This window comes from Argopecten irradians, chromosome 12, assembly GCF_041381155.1.
Source record: "Argopecten irradians isolate NY chromosome 12, Ai_NY, whole genome shotgun sequence".
NCBI classification, from domain to species: Eukaryota; Metazoa; Mollusca; class Bivalvia; order Pectinida; family Pectinidae; genus Argopecten; species Argopecten irradians.
Window position 1 is genome coordinate 36,681,554 of NC_091145.1, and position 26,294 is coordinate 36,707,847.

The following is a 26,294-nucleotide window of genomic DNA, read 5'->3' on the forward strand; positions in this document are numbered from 1 at the left end:
AGATTGCCCAGAGGTTACTGTATAATGGTCAGACTGTTCAGAGGTTACTATTCAGTGATCAGACTATTTAGTGGTCAGACTGGATGCTGTTCAGAAGTCAGACTGCTCACAAGTTACTGTTCAGACTTAAAAAATCATTTTTAATGACCATTGAACACATGTATCTAAAAGTATAAAACTTCAAATACACAATTACATTAAAAATCTATTTGATTGTTACAGAATGATTCTGCTTAATAAGAAATTTAACAATAGACCTTGAAAATATTGGGTATTGGTATACAAGACTTAAGCCACGATTTATTAAAAGTAAAATCTCTGAGCAGGTCTTATCCCCTTAGATTGTAATATAACAAAGTTATATGTATTAGGATATTGACCAAATTCTTTATCTTAATTTCTGATTATCTCCCCTGAATAACCATTCCAATTATCATCTAGATAAAGAAAAGGTACTGACTTCATTTCTTACACCAGCAACTCTTTTCATAAACATTTCTAGCAGATACAATAAAACTATTATTGAATGTAAGTTGTAGTTTAATATCCTAGTAATTTATACCATCACTAGGTAACATACAGTATCCACTAATATCTATTAACTAAAGCTATGTACAACCTCTAAGTGCACTTATTGTCCTCACCTTGGTAATTCACCTAGGTAACTATCACCATGGTGTAACCATCACCTAGGTAACTATCACCATGGTAACTATCACCATGGTAGCTATCACCATGGTAACTATCACCATGGTAGCTATCACCTCGGTAACTACGTGTATTACCATGGTAACTATCACTTTGGTAACTTTACCTTGCATGGTAAGTATCATCTAGGCCATTTTCGTTTATATGATTGACCTAGTTACTCGTTTGTGAATACAATTTATTTAAATGAGCATTGACAAAGTCTTCACATATATAGGTCTGAATCAAAATCTGCATGTCCGTCATGATTTATACCTGTAATAATTACTTTTACAAATGGTTGAACTTGTTGTTCCACATAAACGAAAATGCCTGTAGGTAACTATTACCTTGCATTGTAACGATCACCTAGGTAACATTTACACTATTGCTTTTACTCAAGGATGTGAAAAATACATTTACATTTTATATGATAATCATATACAATGTAGTATAACTGATGTGATAATACATCTACAAGCAAACCTCCAAATAAACAGGCCTTGTATCCATGGTAACATAGTATTGGTCGTTAATAACAATGTTATAGTATGAAGCACTGATATGGTACAATGTCACTATCTATATTATACATGCACTCTATTTGAATCGGTATGTGCTGAAGCCATTCAATAAATAGTAAGGAAAATTATAAGGGCCTTATCATTATGGAGATTTATTTCCTATTATATATCAGCAGCTAGAAGAGCTGTTGTTTTATGCAAGTGTAAACAATCTGGTTTGTAGCCAGTAGATTCTAGAGCACTCAATAGTTAACTAAAAAAAACATTTCAAAAAATTAATGGTAAAAATATAGCATGGCATTAACAAACCTTTCTTGTTTTGCATATATTTTTTGTTTGATATTCAACGAAATGCTATGGCGAGTACTGCTGATATAATGTTAAATATTTTGATTCATCAGAAATAAAGGGTCTAAAGATATATATGTGATGTGTATAGGCTATGGGTTGAGAATTCTAGCCATGTCTGGGGTACAAATGATCACAGAGAATTGAGACTTTGGACCTATCCTTGCCATTGAAGCACACTATCAGGACTAGGATTCTGAATACATACACTCTTAAAACATTTCCTGTGTCCCTACATATATACAGATATAGGACGAGTTATGTATACCAATGATGTTATGAAACACAAAATACAGATATGAAGGATCTTACAAGAGTGGCTATGTAGTAAGTAATTTCTTTCACGAGTTCAAGAATTTTGATACGTCATGAGCCTTAAGAAGAGTGGCATATCAAATTATTTAACGAATTTAATAAATTTCTTGTTACACAGCCACAAATGTAAGATTCTATTTATCACATAACTAGTATTCATGAAAATATAGACAAAAGTTTCCATTTCCTTTCTATATAAGAGTGGCGAGGTTTGAATATGACGTTACCTTCTACGGATACAATGATGTCAAATTTTGATTATGGCGACATTATAACCGTGATGTTACAAGTGTTATCATGATATTTATGACATGGCTGAACAGGAATACATGTATAGGATGATCGAATTATATATACCAATGATTTCATGAAACACAGCAAAATATAGATGTAATAAATCACCGGTATTAGTGGCACATCACACACTTTTAATCTAAAATAATGATAAAATTCTGCAAATCGTCCAACTCAATGATGCTAACAAACACTTTAAACGAGTTGTGTTGTATCTCTAAGAAAGATTTCTCAGATTGATAGTTATTACAGTAGCCATTCATTACTGGGTAAAAAAATTATGAAAAAAAAAAATGATGGCTAAAAGTAAGTTAGAAATGAGGAATATATTATTTCTTACGTCGTTGGATGTGAACAAAAATTTCATTTGGAATTTGTCATTTTCCAGTAAGAACTATACTATCTAATGGTACAAGTCATACCTTAACCTATGTTAAGCTACTTCAGTTGATTTAAATTAAACGAATACCGGAATAATTTTTACAAAATGATAAGACAAAATAATCTTTTTTATTAATTTTTTTATTGAACTTCTAAACTGCGTAGCACATGTATGTAATAATACATAAACATGTCTATTACACTCTATGTTAAACGTGGATGTGCTACACATAATAAAAACAATCAGATAGCCCCGCTCATGTAGTTATATAATGTCATATCCGGCACTGTTTTCACCTAAGAAGAGGTGAACAGAAACAAGCCTTAGCTAAAGTGCGAGTAGATTCACCCGACAGATGCTTTTGTTTTGAGTATTACGGTAACTTTTTCACTTTTTACGATTTCCCTTGTTAAATATGTTTTGGTAAAGGGGCATTTTATTGGTCTATACTTCAAGAATTATCCCCCTTGACATCTACTCGCCCATTTAAGGCTATATACCATTTAGTGCATTTTACTACAAAAGTATTTGCATAAGACTTAATAAAGAGGTATTCATGGATCTTCAATCAGATGGCTTATCTTATATTTACCTATTTTCTAAATTTGAAAATGATGTCAGAAATCAACCAAATCAATCATACAATATATATTAATAATAAAATTATTTTTACAAAAAATGTAAATATTTCCTTGAAGTTCAAGCATCAGTTCAGACATGTTACTAACAACTCTGTTCTATACCTTACAAAGTGATCTCCACTATAATGTTTTATCAATAATATTAAGGTACATAAAATGCGAGATTGTGGCACATGAATTCTTAACGAGCAAATGTTTGTAACCAAATGTATGTAAACAAATAAAACACTTGTTCAATAACAACAAAAAGGTTATGTGTCTTGTAAACAACCTTGACCCCACTACCTATTCTAGGTTATTAATCCGTGTATTATAATCTACTGTAAGACAACTGAAATGATTTCTTGAAAGCAGCAATTGAATTCATGTCTTCAAATATAAATCAAAACAATTGGCCTTGATATGGAAGACTTTCCATAACAAAGCCATACAGTATAAGGTCCATAATATCAGAATTATTGTTATAAACTTTTGATATCACAGTTAAAAAGTATCCACTGAAATAATTTGATTCCAGTTTTAATTTTGGAATAATAAATTATAATCAGACCATATCTGAAAGAATCATTATACAATCTGATGAAAACAAACATTATTTCATTTTCTTGGCTACTATAAACATTGGATTGACTTGTGAATTAATACCATCTGATATCAAACTTTTAATATGTCTATTGAAACACGAATATAGAAATATGTGTAAGTAATTATAGTAAAGATATACTGCTAACTGTATTTAAACAAATTGGTAAAAACCAATGATAATAAAAACCAAGAGACAATACATTTTCATTGTTTTTGTAATGACAACTCCTGATACTGTATTTTCCCTAATGAGGGCGCCGGGCGCGGGTAAATGGCCAAGAGGGGCGCCGTTATTTGAGACCATTTTTAGATGGTTTTTTTTTTTTCTGAAACAGACTATAGTCATCTTGCTTTAGTTTTGTATTTTTCTGAAACTTACTATAACCAACTTACGTTTTGAAGTCAAGTAAGTATTGAAATTACATAATTATGAAATGTATGCACCAGAAGTATTAAACATTTGTTAAATATGTCTGTTTCACGGAATTTTGGCATTTCATGCTAGCCTGTTTGTTTACCATGCGTACACAAAATGGCGAACAGTGCTGCCGATCGCTACTTTCGTTTTGTGGCAGATGGGAAATGCTGACAAGAGCACACAATAAAATGCTTAGAAATGATAACATTCCTGTTATTTAGGAACCTTTATCATAGATATACAGTAAGTATTCATAAAACCTGTATAGACATCGCTAAAATGTTGTTGCCAGTTGGTCTTCATCCATACACCTGTATGGGCATTCAAGTGACACATTTTGTTATGAACATGGCGTTCTTGATGTTTCTATGTGTAAACTCTTGGAAAAGATGTCCTAAGTTGTCCAATGCAATAAATCTAGTGCTTAAGCATCAGATTGATGTGAAACAGTATTTTATTAGCGTCTGCGAAGACAAATCGTCACAATATGACACAAATATTGTATGAAAATAGCAAAAAACGTGGGGGCGCCCTTATCACAGGAGGTGCTCTTAATAGGGAAAATACGGTATATTGAAATGACAATAGATTTTTAAAACATCTGTTTTTTTGTAAATAGAATATAACACAGTAAATATCAATAAAATTTTCATGAAAATAATATGTATGTTCCACATGCATATTTTCTGTACAGTGTAAAAATATTGAACAATGACAAGTTATCACTCCCTCTCTCTTAAACTGCTTTATAAAATAAAAATTTAAAACATACAACTTCAAAATAATATTAATTAGAACTTAAAGGATTATTTAAAACTTCATGTAGCATTTTCACTACTGTATTATTCTGTTTTTAATTGTACAAAATATGTATTAAAGTCACTTTTCAGTGTCCCTTGAATATTCCGCAGATATTTCTTAGGTGGAATATCTACATAATTGTCTTAACCACCTGCATCAGCATGTATTTTTATATAAACACACAGGTAAATTTGGTAACAGAGCTCCTGTGAGTGATAGTTTTACACTATGACTGGGTATACATGGGTTCTGCAGTACTTCTCTTCTTGCGTTTCTTTAAAATTGGGTTATCTGTTTCGTCCAAGTCTTTAATCTGGCACATTTCGTAGTCCACTCTCATTGTGGCCAGAGCATTGGTCATTTCCTCCTGAAATAGTGGAACAAACACAGTAATAATGATCATGACTTGTGCTTTTCTCTGGCAAAATATCATGGAGTTATCACATCCTAAAAATCTATTAAACACAAAATTAGAAATATCTCAAAAGAAATATATGTTTCCATCTTCATATGGAAAGGACTAGTGTATATGCCTAGCCTGTTGTTTGTCTAATCCATTAGTAGGTAACTGCTTATTTCTGTATAACTGAACGTAACTATAACATGTTTATTGATAAAACAATATTTTGAAATGAAAAATATGACACCAGCCTGTAAAAATTCTTGGACCATGGACAAAACATGATTTCAACTAAACTAAGAGAAAGAAATAGATGTCATTTTGCTTTATTCACAAAACAAATTTTCTCTATTTTTTATGAACTATGAATTTTTGTTTACAATGAATATTGTAATGTAATTAGTTCTCATAGTGGGGACATCAAATATACAATAATTTTGAATTTTTCAAAGTGATAAAACTTTAATAATATTACAAAACCAAAAATTGTGGTACAACTAAAATTTTGTTTCACAAATTATCAAGTAAATTGTAGTGAAGTAAAATAGAAAATGATTTTTTCGTTTAATACTACTCTGTATATACACCGAATTACTGTTTGTAAACCTGTTACAATCAACATAAATGTATATACACATTGAATATTTATAATGGTCCTATTTACCTGTACTTCTGCCCACATTTCCGAGTCCTCTTTAAGGATCATCGCTGAACAGAGTGGGGTCTGTGGCACCGTAATGTGGTCCTGTGGACGATACACATTGAAAAGTTATGTAAAAATTTATATGCTCTTCAAACAAAAAAGAAATGTTATAACATAAAATCTAATTTGATAGTGTTAGTTTGTATAGAAACGTGCTTACCGATATCCATTTGTTCCTCATTACTTGTTCTATTGTCAGTCTATCCTCTGGCACAGTTTTTAATAATCCCTGAATTAATTCTTTTGCTAAAATACAACACAAACAGAACATTTAATTATACATCAACTTGATACATATACATTTTTGAACGGGCCCAAACATCGATTTTCTCATTTTGTGCCACTTTTTATTTGGGATTTTACAAAACAGATATTATGGCTTGTTCAAAATCTTCACGAAAGGCTCTGTCCTTACAGATACATGTATAGATTGTATATACAATTTATTAAATAAATGTTTCATATTCATTTTTTCTGATTTGATTGAAATGAAAAATATAAATATACTGTACATATTCCTTAAATATTAATTATGTTACTATTTATTTATTCCAAAATGAACCAAATGAAAAGAAAATGAGACAAATACATGTATTTGTGTATGGAAAGATTGCTTAGGTTGAACCGCTCATAATTTGACATAACTTGTCAAAACACTGACCTCTATATAAAGGACACCTCTCTATAAAGGACACTTTAGCCTTGTCCCCTGGGTGTCATTTATACACAGGTTTGACTGTATCTACTTTAAACCTTTGTTTGAGTGAATCATTAATACATTAGAAGAAGTTGTTTTAATGAAAAGTTTACGCACTGGGGACAATGCAAGGCGGATGGCGCCGGACGGAGCATGATGACTATAATAGGTCATCCTGCATAATCTGGAATCCTGACTATACCAACCATATATGCTGGTCCAAGTGATGTCCAGTTTAGACAAATTACACTGAACTATGGACAATGTCCTTCCATTACATCAAGTTACATCACTAACAAGCCATCACAGGTTTGGTATGACACGGTATTGGTTCCGTGCTATATTTTCAGCCTTAAAAGAAGTCCACATTGATATTTTATTATTTCAAATTAGGTGGAAATATATGTCCATGGTGATAAATAATGAAATATTGGTTTCAATAACATACCATCTTTTGACACATTTTTCCATTCGGAGGCTGGGAACTCGTACTGTCCATTTCTGATCCTCTTCTTCATACCAGGTGAAATAGCTGCTCCGTGATTACTGTAGAATGGTGGATAACCACACAATCTGCAATCACATCAATTTAGTTATTAATGTCTGTACCAATAGGTTTTTTACATAATTAGATGTTTATCATTATCATTACATAGAGCCTTATATTCCAGAAGACAATGTAAACATTAGCAAATCATTCCAGGGAATCTCCTAATAAATATTTCATGTATTACATGGAGTCATGTCTTGCAGCTACAGACACAGATCTATTTTTGAAAAAAATTCTATTGTATTGCCAGGTTCACACTTCAGCAACAAGAGGAAGCAATTAAATATGAGATGTATGTGTATTGCAGGGTATTCTGTAACCTGAACTATTTTAATCAAATAACAAATATATCACCTGATGATACATAAAAAATAAGCATTTTAAGAGTATTGACCTTTGTAGTTGACTTTTTAATGCAAAATCTTTGTCTGGGAACTGTTGTCCGAACAGTCAGACAGAATTACTACTGATTCTACCCACAGAGGACTCAAATAATAATCATTACCTGCAGAGGACTAAAATAATAATCATACGCAAGACTTATATATAAATATATACATTTATACGCATGATACTTACAAAATATATATACATTTATACACATATATGTACTTACAAAATATATATACATTTATACCCATATACTTACAAAATATATATACATTTATACGTAAAAAATAAAAGTCAACGACTTTCCTCTTGTACATTCACCATTTCATGATAGCTCTTCAGGAATATGTTTATTTTTCAAAGAACAAATTAATGACGTCACAAATAGCATGACGTCACAAGGTACACACGTTTACATAACAATAATATGAAGTTGCGCCATTTTCTATTATGGCCTATTGAGGGTTGGTTTTAATATTTTTTTAAGCTGATTCTCTTTGTTTTCCAACAAAACAGTGTCTGAAGAATGAAATTGATATAAAGGTATACATTTATACACATATACTTACAAAATATACATGATAACACCTAGAGACCACATATCACAGGATTTGTCATACTTTTCTGGACCAAGTACTTCTGGGGCTGAAAAAGGGACAACATTGATAATCATTTCATATCGTAACTGACAGCTAATGCCAAATCTATTATAATCTTATATCCTTATAATCTAGATGGATAATCTACAATTTAGTCATAAAATGGCATGTAAGTTCAAACTTAATTTATGCACAGTATCAGAGTATAGTGTTGTTTGTAACCTCAGCATTACCAAAACTGACACTGATTTATCTTCAACTTTCATGTACATATGCTGCCTGGTCATTAGTCTGATGAAAGTAACAGGGTATTCATTGTACTTAAGAATGTCACATAAAAACATTCACTGACAGTGTAACAAATATCCTTAGATAACTCATGTTACCAGGTTTAATTACAAGAGGCCCAGAGGGCCTGTATCGCTCACCTGTTTTTTAAGTAATTATCACAAAGACTCTGACAATTTGAAAACTTAGCAAAATTGACTCCAAAAGTTTAATTTTGAATTACAACCATACAATGATGCTATTGATAGCTACCAGTCAAATTTTGTTGAAATCCGACCAGCGGTTATGGAGAAGAAGTCGATTGTTGACGGACGCCGGACAACGGACGCTGCGGTATCCCATAAGCTCACCTCGGTCTTTCGGACCAGGTGAGCTAATAAAATGAAGTAAAGCCTAGCTCAGTGCCTACATACTGATTGAACTGAATGATGGGGCTTAACCTCCCTGATTCAGTTATAAGTGAGCCTAAGACACATCTAATGGGTTATCTGAAAACCTTGCCACTTTCAGATGATAACAAGATGCATTTTCCTGTTTACAGTGAGTGTGAAAGGTTCCTAATTTTTCTCAGGGCCTCTAAACTTTGATGCATTTTACCTGTTTTGCCACCACAGTTAACTCACCAACATAATAGGGTGTGTAGCAGGGAGTTTGTAACATCTTGAAATCTGTTGTGATCGCTTTGGCAAAGCCAAAATCTGTTAACTTCAGTGTTCCATTTGTAGTTTTGTCTGAGTATAGTAAGTTTTCAGGCTGTAAAATAAATCTTATAATTAGGTACTAGGTACATATATATCAATCGAAATCTTACAAAAAAATAATTGGAATCCTCTTATGGGAAATTCCAAATAGTGATCACTTCAGTAACAGTAAGTTCAATACAACTGCGAAATAAATGAAGAACTTGACACAGCATATTATTGTAGTAAATCTTTATATAATAAAGTATCATGCTATAGTACTTCATTGCATCACTTGTCTTTCCTAGCTATACATATGATATCCATATAGTTACCATGGAGTACATCTACTATTGTCTAGCTCATAATGGAAACAAGAGGCCCAGAGGGCCTGTATCGCACACCTGGTTTGTAATGCCAAGTAATGTTCTGAATACAGGTTCATTGTTTCTTTTCTGAAGGAATTTTAATATTAACCTCTAAATCCCCTATTGGGCCCCACCCCTCCCGCCCCCAGGGGGTCAGAGACAAAATTTATACAAGTTCTGTTCCCCTTCCCCCAAGGATGTTTATGGCCAAATTTGGTCACAATCCAAGCAAAACTCTAGGACAAGAAGTGATTTATAGGATTTACCTCTATTTCCCCTATTGGGCCCCACCCGTCCTGCCGGGGGGGGGGGGGGGGGGGGGGGGGGGGGGGGGGGGGGGGGGGGGCCAGAGTCAAAATTTATACAAGTTCTGTTCCCCTTCCCCCAAGGATGTTTGTTGTCAAATTTGGTTACAATCCATGCAGAACTCTATGACTAGTAGCGATTTAAAGGATTTACCTCTATTTCCCCTATTGGGCCCCGCCCCCCTGCACCCAGGGGTCAGAGCCAAAATTTATACAAGTTCTGTTCCCCTTCCCCAAAGGATGTTTGTGGCCAAATTTGGGTTACATTCCATTCAGAACTCTATGACTAGTAGCGATTTAAAGGATTTACCTCTATTCCCTTTGGGCCCCCCCCCTTCCTGCCTCTGGGTGATCAGAGCCAAAATTTATACAAGTTCCCTTCCCCAAGGATGTTTGTGGCCAAATTTGGTTACAATTCATGTAGAGCTCTAGGACAAGTAGAGATTTAAAGGATTTACCTCTATTTCCCCTATTCGGCCCCGCCCCTCCTGCCCCGGGGGACCAGAGTCAAAATTTACACAAGTTCTGTTCCCCTTCCCCCAAGGATGTTTGTGGCCGAATTTGGTTACAATTTATGTAGAACTCTATTACAAGTAGCGATATAAAGGATTTACCTCTATTTCCCCTATTGGGCCCTGCCCCTCCTGCCCCCGGGGGACCAGAGCCAAAATTTAAACAAGTTCTGTTCCCCTTCCCAAAAGGATGTTTGTGGCCAAATTTGGTTACATTCCAGTCAGAGCTCTATGACGAGAAGCGATTTAAAGGATTTACCTTTTTTACCCCTATTGGGCCCCGCCCCTCCTGCCCCCGGGAGGTCAGAGCCAAAGTTTATACAAGTTCTGTTCCCCTTCCCCCAAGGATGATTGTGGCCAAATTTAGTTACATGGTTTTGGTGGAGAGATAACATTGCGTCCACTGTTTGTGTGGATTACCTTTAAATCTCTATGTGCTATTTCCATGGAATGTAGGTAGTGGATGGCTTTGGCAATATCACGAATGATAGCAGCTGCCTCTGTTGATATCAAAAGAGAATACATCAGATTTCAATCACTGATAACAGAATGATACAGGTGAATTAAAATAAAGATAAGGCTATCTGTCACAAAACTATTAGTATCAATCAGTATATAGAAAATGTAATATTATAACACAATCAGTATATAGAAAATGTAATATTATAACACAATCAGTATATAGAAAATGTAATATTATAACACAATCAGTTTATAGAAAATGTAATATTATAACACAATCAGTATATAGAAAATGTAATATTATAACACAATCAGTATATAGAAAATGTAATATTATAACACAATCAGTATATAGAAAATGTAATATTATAACACAATCAGTATATAGAAAATGTAATATTATAACACAATCAGTATATAGAAAATGTAATATTATAACACAATCAGTATATAGAAAATGTAATATTATAACAAACGATCCAGGTGTATCAAAATTACTGAAGTATTAATAAATTTCAAAATCACATTTTTTTGTAATTTCATTGAAGTTCCTACCTCTTTCTGTGAATGCTGAATCAGCTCTCTCTTGTATTTTGTTGAAGAGTTCACCACCTTCCATACTACAAAGCAAAGAATTGGATATACATTTCAGTTTATTATCATTAAGTTCACCAACTTCCATACAACAAAGCAAAGAAATTGGATATACATTTCAGTTTATTATCATTAAGTTTTGCAAAATAAATAAACAAATAAAGTTTCTGTTGCTTTTCAGCTTTTGTATTGCACCATTATCACAGAAACATCGTTAAGCATCAAAATTGTTGACGTCATTGACAATGCACACCGCAGTTACATAGCATGTTTTGATGACTAAAGTATTCATGATCCTGGATGGCCCCATAAAAGGAAGGAACATTATAAGCTGGATTTAACCCAACTTACAACTACACCATTCAAGGTCTCTATCACATGGCACTTTCTTTTTTTACCATGTGCATGCTCATGACCAATATTGATATATATATTGATATATGCGGGTATAACAGAATGATAGCGACTGTCTTTCAGGGTACACATTATAGCAATACATTGTATAGTTTTACTCATACACTAAATTCTCTCCCTTTTTTCTAAACTTGATGTAATCTTTATAATAGGAAAGCTTGCACTGCATTCATGTTTAGCAATATTCAGACCTTCAAACTGCAATTAAACTTATACATATTAAAAATTAGCCAATTTGTCCAATAGTTGAACATTTTCCAATTAAACATCAAGGGTTTCATTATCTGGTGGTACCTGGAAGTACTTTTTGCTGGTTAAACTTAGCTGTGGTATCACCTGATTTAGGCTAAATTACATTAGATACCATACAGATAGTATAGAAAAGTACGGTAACCCCCTGAAATTACAATTGAACCGCCTTTCCTGAAAGATAATGAAACCCCGGAAACATTTATCCTAATTGAAATATACACTACAATGTTGTCATGTAATTATCTAGTGTTTTAAGTTTGAGCTGTTTTACATCCCCGTGTAAGGTAGTTGTCTTTTGCCTATCCCTGTGTAAGGTAGTTGTCTTTTGCCTATCCCTGTGTAAGGTAGTTGTCTTTTGCCTATCCCTGTGTAAGGTAGTTGTCCCTATCCCTGTGTAAGGTAGTTGTCTTTTCCCTATCCCTGTGTAAGGTAGTTGTCTTTTCCCTATCCCTGTGTAAGGTAGTTGTCTTTTGCCTATCCCTGTGTAAGGTAGTTGTCTTTTGCCTATCCCTGTGTAAGGTAGTTGTCTTTTCCCTATCCCTGTGTAAGGTAGTTGTCTTTTCCCTATCCCTGTGTAAGGTAGTTGTCTTTTCCCTATCCCTGTGTAAGGTAGTTGTCTTTTCCCTATCCCTGTGTAAGGTAGTTGTCTTTTCTATCCCTGTGTAAGGTAGTTGTCTTTTCCCTATCCCTGTGTAAGGTAGTTGTCTTTTCCCTATCCCTGTGTAAGGTAGTTGTCTTTTCCCTATCCCTGTGTAAGGTAGTTGTCTTTTCCCTATCCCCTGTGTAAGGTAGTTGTCTTTTCCCTATCCCTGTGTAAGGTAGTTGTCTTTTCCCTATCCCCTGTAAGGTAGTTGTCTTTTCCCTATCCCTGTGTAAGGTAGTTGTCTTTTCCCTATCCCTGTGTAAGGTAGTTGTCTTTTCCCTATCCCTGTGTAAGGTAGTTGTCTTTTCCCCATCCCTGTGTAAGGTAGTTGTCTTTTCCCTATCCCTGTGTAAGGTAGTTGTCTTTTCCCTATCCCTGTGTAGGTAGTTGTCTTTTCCTATCCCTGTGTAAGGTAGTTGTCTTTTTTCCCTATCCCCTGTGTAAGGTAGTTGTCTTTTCCCTATCCCTGTGTAAGGTAGTTGTCTTTCCTTCCGTGTAGGTAGTTGTCTTTTCCTATCCCTGTGTAAGGTAGTTGTCTTTTCCCTATCCCTGTGTAAGGTAGTTGTCTTTTCCCTATCCCTGTGTAAGGGTAGTTGTCTTTTCCCTATCCCTGTGTAAGGTAGTTGTCTTTTCCCTATCCCTGTGTAAGGTAGTTGTCTTTTCCCTATCCCTGTGTAAGGTAGTTGTCTTTTCCCTATCCCCTCGTAAGGTAGTTGTCTTTTCCCTATCCCTGTGTAAGGTAGTTGTCTTTTCCTATCCCTGTGTAAGGTAGTTGTCTTTTGCCTATCCCTGTGTAAGGTAGTTGTCTTTTGCCTATCCCCTGTGTAAGGTAGTTGTCTTTTGCCTATCCCTGTGTAAGGTAGTTGTCTTTTCCCTATCCCTGTGTAAGGTAGTTGTCTTTTCCTTCCCTGTGTAAGGTAGTTGTCTTTTCCTATCCCTGTGTAAGGTAGTTGTCTTTTCCTATCCCTGTGTAAGGTAGTTGTCTTTTCCCTATCCCTGTGTAAGGTAGTTGTCTTTTCCCTATCCCTGTGTAAGGTAGTTGTCTTTTCCCTATCCCTGTGTAAGGTAGTTGTCTTTTCCCTATCCCTGTGTAAGGTAGTTGTCTTTTCCCTATCCCTGTGTAAGGTAGTTGTCTTTTCCCTATCCCCGTGTAAGGTAGTTGTCTTTTCCCTATCCCTGTGTAAGGTAGTTGTCTTTTCCCTATCCCTGTGTAAGGTAGTTGTCTTTTCCCTATCCCTGTGTAAGGTAGTTGTCTTTTCCCTATCCCTGTGTAAGGTAGTTGTCTTTTCCCTATCCCTGTGTAAGGTAGTTGTCTTTTCCCTATCCCTGTGTAAGGTAGTTGTCTTTTCCCTATCCCTGTGTAAGGTAGTTGTCTTTTCCCTATCCCTGTGTAAGGTAGTTGTCTTTTCCCTATCCCCGTGTAAGGTAGTTGTCTTTTCCCTATCCCTGTGTAAGGTAGTTGTCTTTTCCCTATCCCTGTGTAAGGTAGTTGTCTTTTCCCTATCCCTGTGTAAGGTAGTTGTCTTTTCCCTATCCCTGTGTAAGGTAGTTGTCTTTTCCCTATCCCTGTGTAAGGTAGTATTGTGAGTTGTCTTTTCCCTATCCCTGTGTAAGGTAGTTGTCTTTTCCTATCCCTGTGTAAGGTAGTTGTCTTTTCCCTATCCCTGTGTAAGGTAGTTGTCTTTTCCCTATCCCTGTGTAAGGTAGTTGTCTTTTCCCTATCCCTGTGTAAGGTAGTTGTCTTTTCCCTATCCCTGTGTAAGGTAGTTGTCTTTTCCCTATCCCTGTGTAGGTAGTTGTCTTTTCCCTATCCCTGTGTAAGGTAGTTGTCTTTTGCCTATCCCTGTGTAAGGTAGTTGTCTTTTCCCTATCCCTGTGTAAGGTAGTTGTCTTTTCCCTATCCCCTCGTAAGGTAGTTGTCTTTTCCCTATCCCTGTGTAAGGTAGTTGTCTTTTCCCTATCCCCGTGTAAGGTAGTTGTCTTTTCCCTATCCCTGTGTAAGGTAGTTGTCTTTTCCCTATCCCCTGTGTAAGGTAGTTGTCTTTTGCCTATCCCTGTGTAAGGTAGTTGTCTTTTCCCTATCCCTGTGTAAGGTAGTTGTCTTTTCCCTATCCCTGTGTAAGGTAGTTGTCTTTTGCCTATCCCTGTGTAAGGTAGTTGGCCTATCCCTGTGTAAGGTAGTTGTCTTTCCTATCCCTGTGTAAGGTAGTTGTCTTTTCCCTATCCCTGTGTAAGGTAGTTGTCTTTTCCCTATCCCTGTGTAAGGTAGTTGTCTTTTCCCTATCCCTGTGTAAGGTAGTTGTCTTTTCCCTATCCCCGTGTAAGGTAGTTGTCTTTTCCCTATCCCTGTGTAAGGTAGTTGTCTTTTCCCTATCCCTGTGTAAGGTAGTTGTCTTTTCCCTATCCCTGTGTAAGGTAGTTGTCTTTTCCCTATCCCTGTGTAAGGTAGTTGTCTTTTCCCTATCCCTGTGTAAGGTAGTTGTCTTTTCCCTATCCCTGTGTAAGGTAGTTGTCTTTTCCCTATCCCTGTGTAAGGTAGTTGTCTTTCCCTATCCCCGTGTAAGGTAGTTGTCTTTTCCCTATCCCTGTGTAAGGTAGTTGTCTTTTCCCTATCCCTGTGTAAGGTAGTTGTCTTTTTCCCTATCCCATGTGTAAGGTAGTTGTCTTTTCCCTATCCCTGTGTAAGGTAGTTGTCTTTTCCCTATCCCTGTGTAAGGTAGTTGTCTTTTCCCTATCCCTGTGTAAGGTAGTTGTCTTTTCCCTATCCCTGTGTAAGGTAGTTGTCTTTTCCCTATCCCTGTGTAAGGTAGTTGTCTTTTCCCTATCCCCTTGTAAGGTAGTTGTCTTTTCCCTATCCCTGTGTAAGGTAGTTGTCTTTTCCCTATCCCTGTGTAAGGTAGTTGTCTTTTCCCTATCCCTGTGTAAGGTAGTTGTCTTTTCCCTATCCCTGTGTAAGGTAGTTGTCTTTTCCCTATCCCTGTGTAAGGTAGTTGTCTTTTCCCTATCCCTGTGTAAGGTAGTTGTCTTTTCCCTATCCCTGTGTAAGGTAGTTGTCTTTTCCCTATCCCTGTGTAAGGTAGTTGTCTTTTCCCTATCCCTGTGTAAGGTAGTTGTCTTTTCCCTATCCCTGTGTAAGGTAGTTGTCTTTTCCCTATCCCTGTGTAAGGTAGTTGTCTTTTCCCTATCCCCTCGTAAGGTAGTTGTCTTTTCCCTATCCCTGTGTAAGGTAGTTGTCTTTTCCCTATCCCTGTGTAAGGTAGTTGTCTTTTCCCTATCCCTGTGTAAGGTAGTTGTCTTTTCCCTATCCCTGTGTAAGGTAGTTGTCTTTTCCCTATCCCTGTGTAAGGTAGTTGTCTTTTCCCTATCCCTGTGTAAGGTAGTTGTCTTTTCCCTATCCCTGTGTAAGGTAGTTGTCTTTTGCCTATCCCTGTGTAAGGTAGTTGTCTTTTCCCTATCCCTGTGTAAGGTAGTTGTCTTTTGCCTATCCCTGTGTAAGGTAGTTGTCTTTTGCCTATCCCTGTGTAAGGTAGTTGTCTTTTGCCTATCCCTGTGTAAGGTAGTTGTCTTTTGCCTATCCCTGTGTAAGGTAGTTGTCTTTTGCCTATCCCTGTGTAAGGTAGTTGTCTTTTCCCTATCCCTGTGTAAGGTAGTTGTCTTTTCCCTATCCCTGTGTAAGGTAGTTGTCTTTTCCCTATCCCCGTGTAAGGTAGTTGTCTTTTCCCTATCCCTGTGTAAGGTAGTTGTCTTTTCCCTATCCCTGTGTAAGGTAGTTGTCTTTTCCCTATCCCTGTGTAAGGTAGTTGTCTTTTCCCTATCCCTGTGTAAGGTAGTTGTCTTTTGCCTATCCCTGTGTAAGGTAGTTGTCTTTTCCCTATCCCTGTGTAAGGTAGTTGTCTTTTGCCTATCCCTGTGTAAGGTAGTTGTCTTTTGCCTATCCCTGTGTAAGGTAGTTGTCTTTTGCCTATCCCTGTGTAAGGTAGTTGTCTTTTGCCTATCCCTGTGTAAGGTAGTTGTCTTTTGCCTATCCCGTGTAAGGTAGTTGTCTTTTCCCTATCCCTGTGTAAGGTAGTTGTCTTTTCCTATCCCTGTGTAAGGTAGTTGTCTTTTCCCTATCCCTGTGTAAGGTAGTTGTCTTTTCCCTATCCCTGTGTAAGGTAGTTGTCTTTTCCCTATCCCTGTGTAAGGTAGTTGTCTTTTCCCTATCCCCTGTGTAAGGTAGTTGTCTTTTCCCTATCCCTGTGTAAGGTAGTTGTCTTTTCCCTATCCCTGTGTAAGGTAGTTGTCTTTTCCCTATCCCTGTGTAAGGTAGTTGTCTTTTCCCTATCCCTGTGTAAGGTAGTTGTCTTTTCCCTATCCCGTGTAAGGTAGTTGTCTTTTCCCTATCCCTGTGTAAGGTAGTTGTCTTTTCCCTATCCCTGTGTAAGGTAGTTGTCTTTTCCCTATCCCTGTGTAAGGTAGTTGTCTTTTCCCTATCCCTGTGTAAGGTAGTTGTCTTTTCCTATCCCGTGTAAGGTAGTTGTCTTTCCTATCCCTGTGTAAGGTAGTTGTCTTTTCCCTATCCCTGTGTAAGGTAGTTGTCTTTTGCCTATCCCTGTGTAAGGTAGTTGTCTTTTCCCTATCCCTGTGTAAGGTAGTTGTCTTTTCCCTATCCCCGTGTAAGGTAGTTGTCTTTTCCCTATCCCTGTGTAAGGTAGTTGTCTTTTCCCTATCCCCGTGTAAGGTAGTTGTCTTTTCCCTATCCCTGTGTAAGGTAGTTGTCTTTTGCCTATCCCTGTGTAAGGTAGTTGTCTTTTGCCTATCCCTGTGTAAGGTAGTTGTCTTTTCCCTATCCCTGTGTAAGGTAGTTGTCTTTTCCCTATCCCTGTGTAAGGTAGTTGTCTTTTGCCTATCCCTGTGTAAGGTAGTTGTCTTTTCCCTATCCCTGTGTAAGGTAGTTGTCTTTTCCCTATCCCTGTGTAAGGTAGTTGTCTTTTCCCTATCCCATGTAAGGTAGTTGTCTTTTCCCTATCCCTGTGTAAGGTAGTTGTCTTTTGTCTATCCCTGTGTAAGGTAGTTGTCTTTTGTCTATCCCTGTGTAAGGTAGTTGTCTTTTCTCTATCCCTGTGAAGTATGTGAAAAAATATGAGTCACATTATTGTTATTATCTTCTATGATCCCAAAGATATCTATGAAAACCTACCATTCCATTACTACTAGAAGACACTTCTGTCCACTATAGGCGTTTTCATACACGTCTATAATGGCTACTATGTGTTTACATCCAGATGCTCTCCAGTGGAGATCCACCTCCCTTCTAGCCTTGGGCACATCCCGTAACACCTACAAAACAAACACAAATATTTCTAAATAAGGTACTTTGCCATCAGTGAATAACAAAACTACCAGATGCGATTTTTCGGGTTGTTGTTTTAATTCACGATCACGAAAATTTGATCCGAAAAAAATAATAATAAGTGGTCGAATCATATATACTCTTATAGCCAGATCGTGGAAATTTAAAAAGTTAAACCCCTTAAATTAATTTTTCTTGTTTTCAGATCAGATTGTGAAGATTTTGACCCATAAAAATAAAAAAAATTTACAGAACAGTATATGGATCTTTGGCAGTGTTTATTTACATTGATCACCTCTGTTAATTATATAATACAGACTGAAACTATAGTGCAGGTTTCTCTGATTTGTAAACTGATTACATGTAATACCATGGCTTACTCCATATTATAATGTTGTGAAATGTTAGCCCAAAAGTAGTCCAATAATATTAATTATGTAAGCATGATGCTGCATCCTTAAATTTTTCATTATTATCCACCCTGGGAACTTATAATTATCAGGTTGGATACGGAATTATCAGAATTTGATATTCAGTATTTTATGGTTATCGTATATGTATAATGTCATTTATGCTTTTTTGCACTTCACACAGTAACATATAGATTTTTTATCTTTTGTTTTCATGAACTTTTGGTATTTATTAAAGATATTTCCTTTCAGAGGTATCAATATGAAGCGGTACCCAGTATTTTTTGCCAGTTTAACCTAGCTGTGGTACCGCTTGATTTGGTCAAAATTACATTTGATAGCAACAGATCTAGATGGTATAGAAAAGTATCCTGTGAAATTGCAGTTGTACCTCTTCTCCTTTGTAATTGATAAATATTGATGTACTAGCTGCCTCTCAGTTTTTAAAATGATGTTTTTATTCTTAATCATGATCGATTGAAGAAGAATTATGGATAAACTCTTTCAGTACTATGATTCCGGGCTGGGTTCCGGACCGAAAGTCATTATTAGTCTCGAGCTCCTCCCCAGACATTCTGTGTGGAAATTCTTGTGCATTTGGATGAAGTTGAAATTATGCTGGGATTTGAACCTGGGACCCTCCGAACGCTAGCCGAGTGCTCTACCAACTGAGCTATCTGGTCACCGATGGTTGACCCAGTCCAATCCCGCTACATTCAATGAAGGTTCTTTTCAAGTAACGGTTCTAGATCAGGTCAGTCGTCAGCGACTAGATAGCTCATGATCATGTATAGTGGATTTAAAGTGAATGTTCAGGGTTTCATATAGTCTTAATCGTTTATCTCTTCCATGCTGTACATTTTCCCATTCCGAGCACATTTTTTTGTTACAATAGACAAAGCTTAATTGAATCTACATTGTACGTTCTGTCATCATTTAGGAATTTGAACAAGTACATATATATATATTCTTATAGAACTGCATATACTGATCTAAAATTTAAGTTAAACAGTCAATGTTTATATAATACATCTTTGAAGACACATTCAGCTTTGAATATGTACAATATAATCAACTGAAAAAGAAAATTTTAGAAAAATAAACCAAGAAAAACCTGTGGGCGTGACTTTGAATCACTTCCTGAAACATTATACAATCTGATCATTATTTATTAAAATCCCACCAAGACATATATCTCTTTTTAACGACTTGAAACCACGTTATCCGGAAACCATTTGAACTTCATATTTACATCCTGTTTTGCGACTACCCTACCTTCAGTGCACATTTCTGATTCGTTTTTTTGGAAAAACACTCGACAACTTTTCCATTTATACCAAGTCCCAAAACAGCCCCTGTTATTCTGTAATCGTCACTTATGGGGTACTTTTTGGGCTTTAAATTCCTAGCTTCGTTGTCTCCCATCATCGTTTTTTATGAATAATTTCACTATTACACTATACAACGTGATTCTCCCGAAACGAAGGAGAAACTACAAATTGTCTGTCTGTGCGTCGTCGGATGTGACGTTTTGTGCTAAAAATAGCACACAACTACAAATACTGTGTTATTTCGTAATTTCCGTATGATTGGGTGAAATCATGTAATTTATGATTGCATGTTTAAACTATACATAACATTCATTAAGCTAAATTAATTCGTTTGCATTATTTATTTGTTATATAGTCAGAATCTTATAATAATAATTTGTAACACACCGTTGTATCTGACTTCCGGCTTAAAAATATAAGCCCGCAGAAAATAGATCGGGAGGGCAAGCTAACAAATTATTTTTTGAAAAACTACTGTTTGCGTCTAGAATCTTTGAACGATCGACAAAAGTATAAAAATAAAAGGGCAGTTGAAATATTGACTTTATAAACCACATATAATTAATATGAATTAGACGTCTACGAAGGGAGGCAACCAACTATTAAATTAAATCCAAGCACCTGTTAGAAAGTAGTTCTACATTCTTTAACATTTTTATTGAATAATGAGCTTATTCTTTAAGATTTGATATAAGTTACACATTAAATAGTGCATAATTATATTGTTTTGATATTAATCGTAGTAATTTTTTGTTGTTTGGCGTAAATATGTTTATTGTATGTGACGCGTATTAATACATAAAGGAGTAATTATATAAAAATGGCGACGGCAACGCTGTAAGGAATGCTGTGTGTGTATTCAAGAGAATAAGCCAGTTTAATATATATATATTTCATCATGAAACGTATGCAAGATCGCGAAAGTTCACCTAGAAGCAAGAGATCACGCTCTGGTTATCCTGGGATCGATCATGAATCATCTAGAGACAGAATGTCTCCGGACATGGACAGACGCGATAGCCGGGGACGCGAGCCGAAACCAAAACCTTACCGGGATTTCGATCATGATCTTGGACCAATGCCCAGGGGTAACAAATATCACGATAGAATGGGGGACGGATTCGGACCCGCAAGGTCGGAAGTAAGAGGACCAGAATACAGGTCTTTGTGCTTAAGTAACATTTCTAGTAAAATACCTGACACTGTTTTGAAAGATAATTTATACCACGAATTCAAGAAATTTGGAGAATTCAATGTAAACGTGACATTTACCGGAGATCAGAGGGTTGCATACATAAATTTTCGCTACCCTGAAGACGCTAGAGCAGCAAAGCATGCTAAATCAAAACTGATGGTTTTTGACAGACCAGTACGTGTTGATCCAGTGTTTCATAGGCGTCGCAGCAGTAGCCCAAACACTGACATTGGTCGGGATTATGGTCCCAGTAAAGGGTATGGACACAACTCTCCTCCTATGCAGTATGGAGGAATGCGTGGAGATGGTATGGGAAGAGGAGGTGGTAACAGACGTCAAAGTATGGGACGTGGATCATATTTTGGAAATCAGGATGATATGCCTCCACCAATGAGATCAATGGATAGGGATAATTATCAGCCGCATTTTCAAAAAGAGGGTGGAGCACGAAAAGCACCAAATGAAAAGTTCCCATACCATTTGGATCACATTAATCCAGAAGATGACATAAAGGCAACTAGAACGTTATTTGTTGGCAATCTGGACTACAACATTGATTTGATGGAGCTGCGACAAATTTTCGAGCGGTACGGTGTAATTGAAGACATTGATGTGAAGCGACCACAAAGAGGGCAGGGAAATGCCTATGCATTTCTGAAATACATGAACTTAGATTGTGCACATCGAGCAAAAGTGGAGATGTCGGGACAGTACATCGGAAGATTTCAGTGCAAGATAGGTTATGGGAAAGTGACTCCAACAACATGTTTGTGGGTAGGAGGCTTAGGACCCTGGGTGACCCATCAGGCATTGGAACGTGAGTTTGACCGATTTGGAGTAATTGACAGGATTGAATGGCCACATGGAAAGAATTATGCTTACGTTTTGTATGACAACATTGATGCTGCTACAGCTGCCTGTCAAGAAATGAGAGGATTTCCTCTCGGTGATTCGAACAGAAGACTTAGAGTTGATTTTGCTGATGTAAGTCATATCCAAAGTTCACCTAGACCAAATGATCCTCCGTCACCAGATGGCAGGGATATTGGAAGAAATCCACCATGGCGACCACCGTATGACGGTCCAGGTGAACCACATAGAGATGACTGGGGAATGGATGATCGAGGTCAGCGTGGTCTTGATCCCAGAGACAACAATTCAGGACATAGAGGAAGAGACATTTGGGAAGGAGGTGACAGAAATAGACGTCCAAGATCACCAGATGATTTCATGGATCGACAGCATAGACGCTCTAAAAGCCAAGAGAACAAGTTTGACCAAAAGGACCGAGATATGGGACGAAGCAGAGATAACGGGCGTCGTCCAATGCATTCACAGGAACGAGATTTTAATGACAGTGACAGAGGTGATTTAAGACGTTCAGATGACCGAAGAATATCTCAAGGGGACAAAGAAACTGAAAAGGCATTAGAGATGGTAGAAAACATAGCAGAAATGTCTAAGTGTTTACCAGCTGCATGGAATGGTGCTTTAATATTGAAGAGTAGTGCTTTTCCAGCTAGGATGCATGTTGTGGGTGGTAATGTCACTTTGGTTGATAATATGATGAGGGACCCTTCGACAACTGAAACGCCCGTCCTCAAAGTAAAGCAGAGACTTCGTCTTGATCAACCAAAATTGGAAGATGTTGGTCGCAGAGTAACAGGAGCTGGACCTCGTGGTCACTGCATTCTACTGGCACTTAGTGGTTCTCTACAAAACTATGAAGACACATCTGTTCAGCAAAGACCTCTGAAAAATCTAGTAACATACCTGAGACAGAAAGACGCAGCTGGTGTTATTTCACTTCCCAATTACGACTCGAAAGATAAAGATAATGTTGGTGTGTTGTATGCGTTTCCACCTTGTCAGTTTGGATATGACTATCTTATGACCAAAGCACCAAGACTTCCCCCAGAGCCTGCAGTTCAAGATGACTACATGGTCATAGTGGTCATTCGAGGAGCAGCTTAGGTTGCAATCATTTGTCGTCTCCATTTTATTGTCTCATTATTATTACAATGTAAACATTTCAGGCCATGATCAATCAATTTTTTTCATTCAATGTTGAATTAGTTATGTACATCAATTTCCCTGTACCTGTATTTTTTACAAGTATCAAATTGTTATATGTTTCAACTCATTTTTTTTACCAATATTAAACTGTTTTTTATTTGACATTTTTATCTATACCCAAACCACATGAATGTAATAAAGGCAAGATTAATTTGATAACCAGGATGTCGATGTATATATAATATATATGCATAAGGCTATGTGGAATTTTTTTAAGAAACGTTGTTGAAAAGAACTGATGGTTAAGATTTGTTATTGATGAAATGTTTCAAATTATTTCTTAGATTGTCCATGATCATGAGTTTTACGATGTGCAGCTATTTGAATTATTCGACAATTAATATTTAAGGCTTTGTATAGACTAGTTAAATTAATCAATTGATAGCGCTTGGTACATACATGTACACTTGAAACTACTAATGATTTACTGTGCTTAATTGTTTTTGGTAGTCTCTACATTTATACTGTTTCAAACCACATTACATTTCCACTTTCCAGATACTTCGTATAGTCTAATTTCAATAATTTCATGACTATTTGTATTTGTTCTAACTTTAAAAAAAAATTCAATCTCTACAATTTGATTAACAAAAACTCTTTTTTCTTAATTCTTGCATTAAAATTAAGCAAGACCGACTGATATCTGGCAAATCATGAAACAAACATGAAACTTCAATTATAATCTAATTCATTCTTTTTATGAATAATTTTTTCTTTTATTTTTTTTTTATGTTAAATTAAAACTTTGTCAATAGTTCAGTACCTGATTGTTAAAATGAAATTTAAAAAAAAAACATGTAAAAGTGTCTGTAATTTTTCATGAAGCCATAAAATTGCTTTTGTTCGGGATCTTGCTGTGTAAATTTTATGCTATATATATCAATTAATTACAAACTTTGATGCATATTAATGTTTCTAAAAGCTTTGAACTAGTATCAATTTGTAGAAGTATGTTGTTTGGTTGTCTCTCTGCTTTATAAGTAGCTCAACTATCATCAATCGATGGCCACACATAGCTGTCCGTCAGGAAGATGAGGGAATTTCCTAGTTTGGCCTAGCTCATCTGTCAACTGTTGTGTAAGTTACATGTCAAAGAACAACTCTAAGTACAATATTATTTAGAATATGTGTTACAATACATATATACTTTTATACATTGTGCTAGCTATAGTGGCTAATTAAATATGATGTATCAGGTAAACATTCATAAATTACTTCTGTGTATAAGGTTGTATATTTTCCTCTAGTCTTGATTTTATTCATTTAAAATGAAATTTGATCATTACTTGTTCAACTTTACTCTTTTATGTTGACCATGGTAAAAACTTGATGTCTGACATTTTTTTTGTCTTTGCAGAGTATCAGCCGTGGAATGATCCCATTGGTAGACAAGTGGTTAACAAGAAGTTGAAGAAGATATGGGTGCAACTGCGGCTATTATGATGTTGTGAATTCATGATCAGTGGTCTTTCATCAAGTGCTGTGCTACGAAAAATCATGTGTTGTGCTTTTGTGTACAACAGTACAAGAACTTTCCTGTTCTTAATAAGAGCTCTTTGGACTCATGGTCAATATTATTACAACTGAAAACGGCGATAATCCTCAGATTTAGACTTTATAATGTGCAAGTCGGAATGTGTGTGACACTGGTATAAAAATGAGGACAATCATCAGATGTTTCTGAGAATTAAATACCAGCATTCTGATGAAGAATTTTCTGTTTAAGTTATTGTGATAAATACATTTGTGTTATGAAGATCAAGTGTGTCCAATTCAACATATTGTGTTGAAGTCTCCTCAAGATGATCTATGATATATATGTTGTGCCCCATGCGTGTGCCAAGAATTATGTTCGTCGATTCCCTGCTTGTGTTTTATAGTTCTTATGGAAGGAAATTGTGTAGAGTAGTAAAATGTGGGCTGTTGAAAAGTAATTCTCAACTTTAAGGGAGTTCATTTTAAAATTCAACCATTTTTAGTGCAAGATTCGGAAGTGCACCTTCAGGTTTTCGGCAACATTTTGGAAATAAGAAATATCTTCCAAATTCCAAGGTGGATTTCTCAAATTTTCCTTCTAATTTTGGAGAAATTTCTCATCATTTTAAGATTTTAAATAAGGTGTGAAAATATTTTAAGTGAAAACGGAAGTGATTCTTGTGTCCAGACTCCAATATTTGTGGTGTCGTTAAAAAAAATTTATTTTTATTCCAAACTTGAATATGTGTAAGTAATTTTACATTTCTCTTTGGTGAGAAAGGAACCAAATGCCTGCTGTGTTGAATTGAGGAATTCCATTGAAATCCTTGGAGATTTTGTGTTTGTGCATACAAATTCATGTATAGAATTCAATGTGTACAGAGTTTGTGAAAAGTGTATATAGAAAACAGCCGAACATCATGTGCATTTCACATAAGTTCAGTTATGTATTACGGAGGAAGGTCTTGGCGCAGTGAGAGTTATTCAGCTTGGTGTCAATGTCTGTGTAATAATGGCATGTATTGTACAATTTTAGGATAGAATAAACATCAATTACTCTAAAGTCAAGTTATCCTGATTCATTTTCAAGTGTCAATCATTATTGAATGATGCTATGGTATCTCAGCATCGTGTCTGAAGTGTCAACATAAAAGTGAATGTTGTGAACTTCATCGAGAAAAAATGTGTATTTTCTATTCATCCTGAATGCAAGTCCTTGTGTTTGGAAGTATAGAATTCTACACCGATTCTGGTAATTGTGTCAAATCTAATGTGCCATTGAAGTTCAAGGATAGGATTGCCAAGCAAATTCTTGAGGAGCATTTTGTGTTTCTGTGTTATGCAGTTTAAGCTGCTGAAAGAGCCTCAACATTTGGCCAATACAATGCATTTTATTTCTTGTCTTCAGGAACAGCTGTTCAAAATTCTGCAAAGTTTTGCTGAATGATTCTGTTTGCATTGTTTGCACTACTACTCATGGATGCGAGCTAGAAGTGGCCCTGTTTTTTGTCGACAAAACTTCCACAACACAACATCAAAGCTTCACCAACTGGCTTCTCTGATGATAAGGAGTTCTGGATGTCGGCCAAATCCTTGTCGAGAAAATATACTGATCATTTCCA

At 36.1% G+C, this 26,294-nt stretch overlaps 2 protein-coding genes across 2 annotated transcripts; one reads left to right on the forward strand and one right to left on the reverse strand.

Annotated features, from left to right (window-relative positions):
- Positions 1–519: 519 nt before the first annotated feature.
- On the reverse strand, positions 520–20,109 carry LOC138304849 (MAP kinase-activated protein kinase 2-like). Its single transcript, XM_069245177.1, has 10 exons — positions 19,870–20,109; positions 18,032–18,171; positions 11,505–11,569; positions 10,908–10,987; positions 9,246–9,375; positions 8,305–8,380; positions 7,244–7,368; positions 6,259–6,344; positions 6,060–6,140; positions 520–5,362 (listed from the first exon to the last, which is right to left on the reverse strand). The coding sequence occupies exons 1-10, from the start codon at positions 20,020–20,022 to the stop codon at positions 5,222–5,224; spliced, it is 1,077 nt and encodes a 358-aa protein (XP_069101278.1). The 5' UTR covers positions 20,023–20,109; the 3' UTR covers positions 520–5,221.
- A 622-nt stretch (positions 20,110–20,731) lies between these two features.
- LOC138304850 (RNA-binding protein spenito-like) lies at positions 20,732–25,736 on the forward strand. The gene is made up of 2 exons (XM_069245178.1): positions 20,732–24,273; positions 24,554–25,736. The coding sequence occupies exon 1, from the start codon at positions 20,824–20,826 to the stop codon at positions 23,092–23,094; it is 2,271 nt and encodes a 756-aa protein (XP_069101279.1). The 5' UTR covers positions 20,732–20,823; the 3' UTR covers positions 23,095–24,273; positions 24,554–25,736.
- The last annotated feature ends 558 nt before the right edge of the window (positions 25,737–26,294 follow it).

Excerpts from the sequence above, each read along its gene's own strand:
- LOC138304849 (XM_069245177.1), bottom strand. The coding sequence starts at position 20,022 with ATGATGGGAGACAACGAAGCTAGGAATTTAAAGCCCAAAAAGTACCCC. Across the intron at positions 9,376-10,907 it reads TAGCACATAGAGATTTAAAG|CCTGAAAACTTACTATACTC; the intron begins GTAATCCACACA and ends TTTATTTTACAG. Across the intron at positions 8,381-9,245 it reads CTACACACCCTATTATGTTG|CCCCAGAAGTACTTGGTCCA; the intron begins GTGAGTTAACTG and ends TCCCTTTTTCAG.
- LOC138304850 (XM_069245178.1), top strand. The coding sequence starts at position 20,824 with ATGAAACGTATGCAAGATCGCGAAAGTTCACCTAGAAGCAAGAGATCA.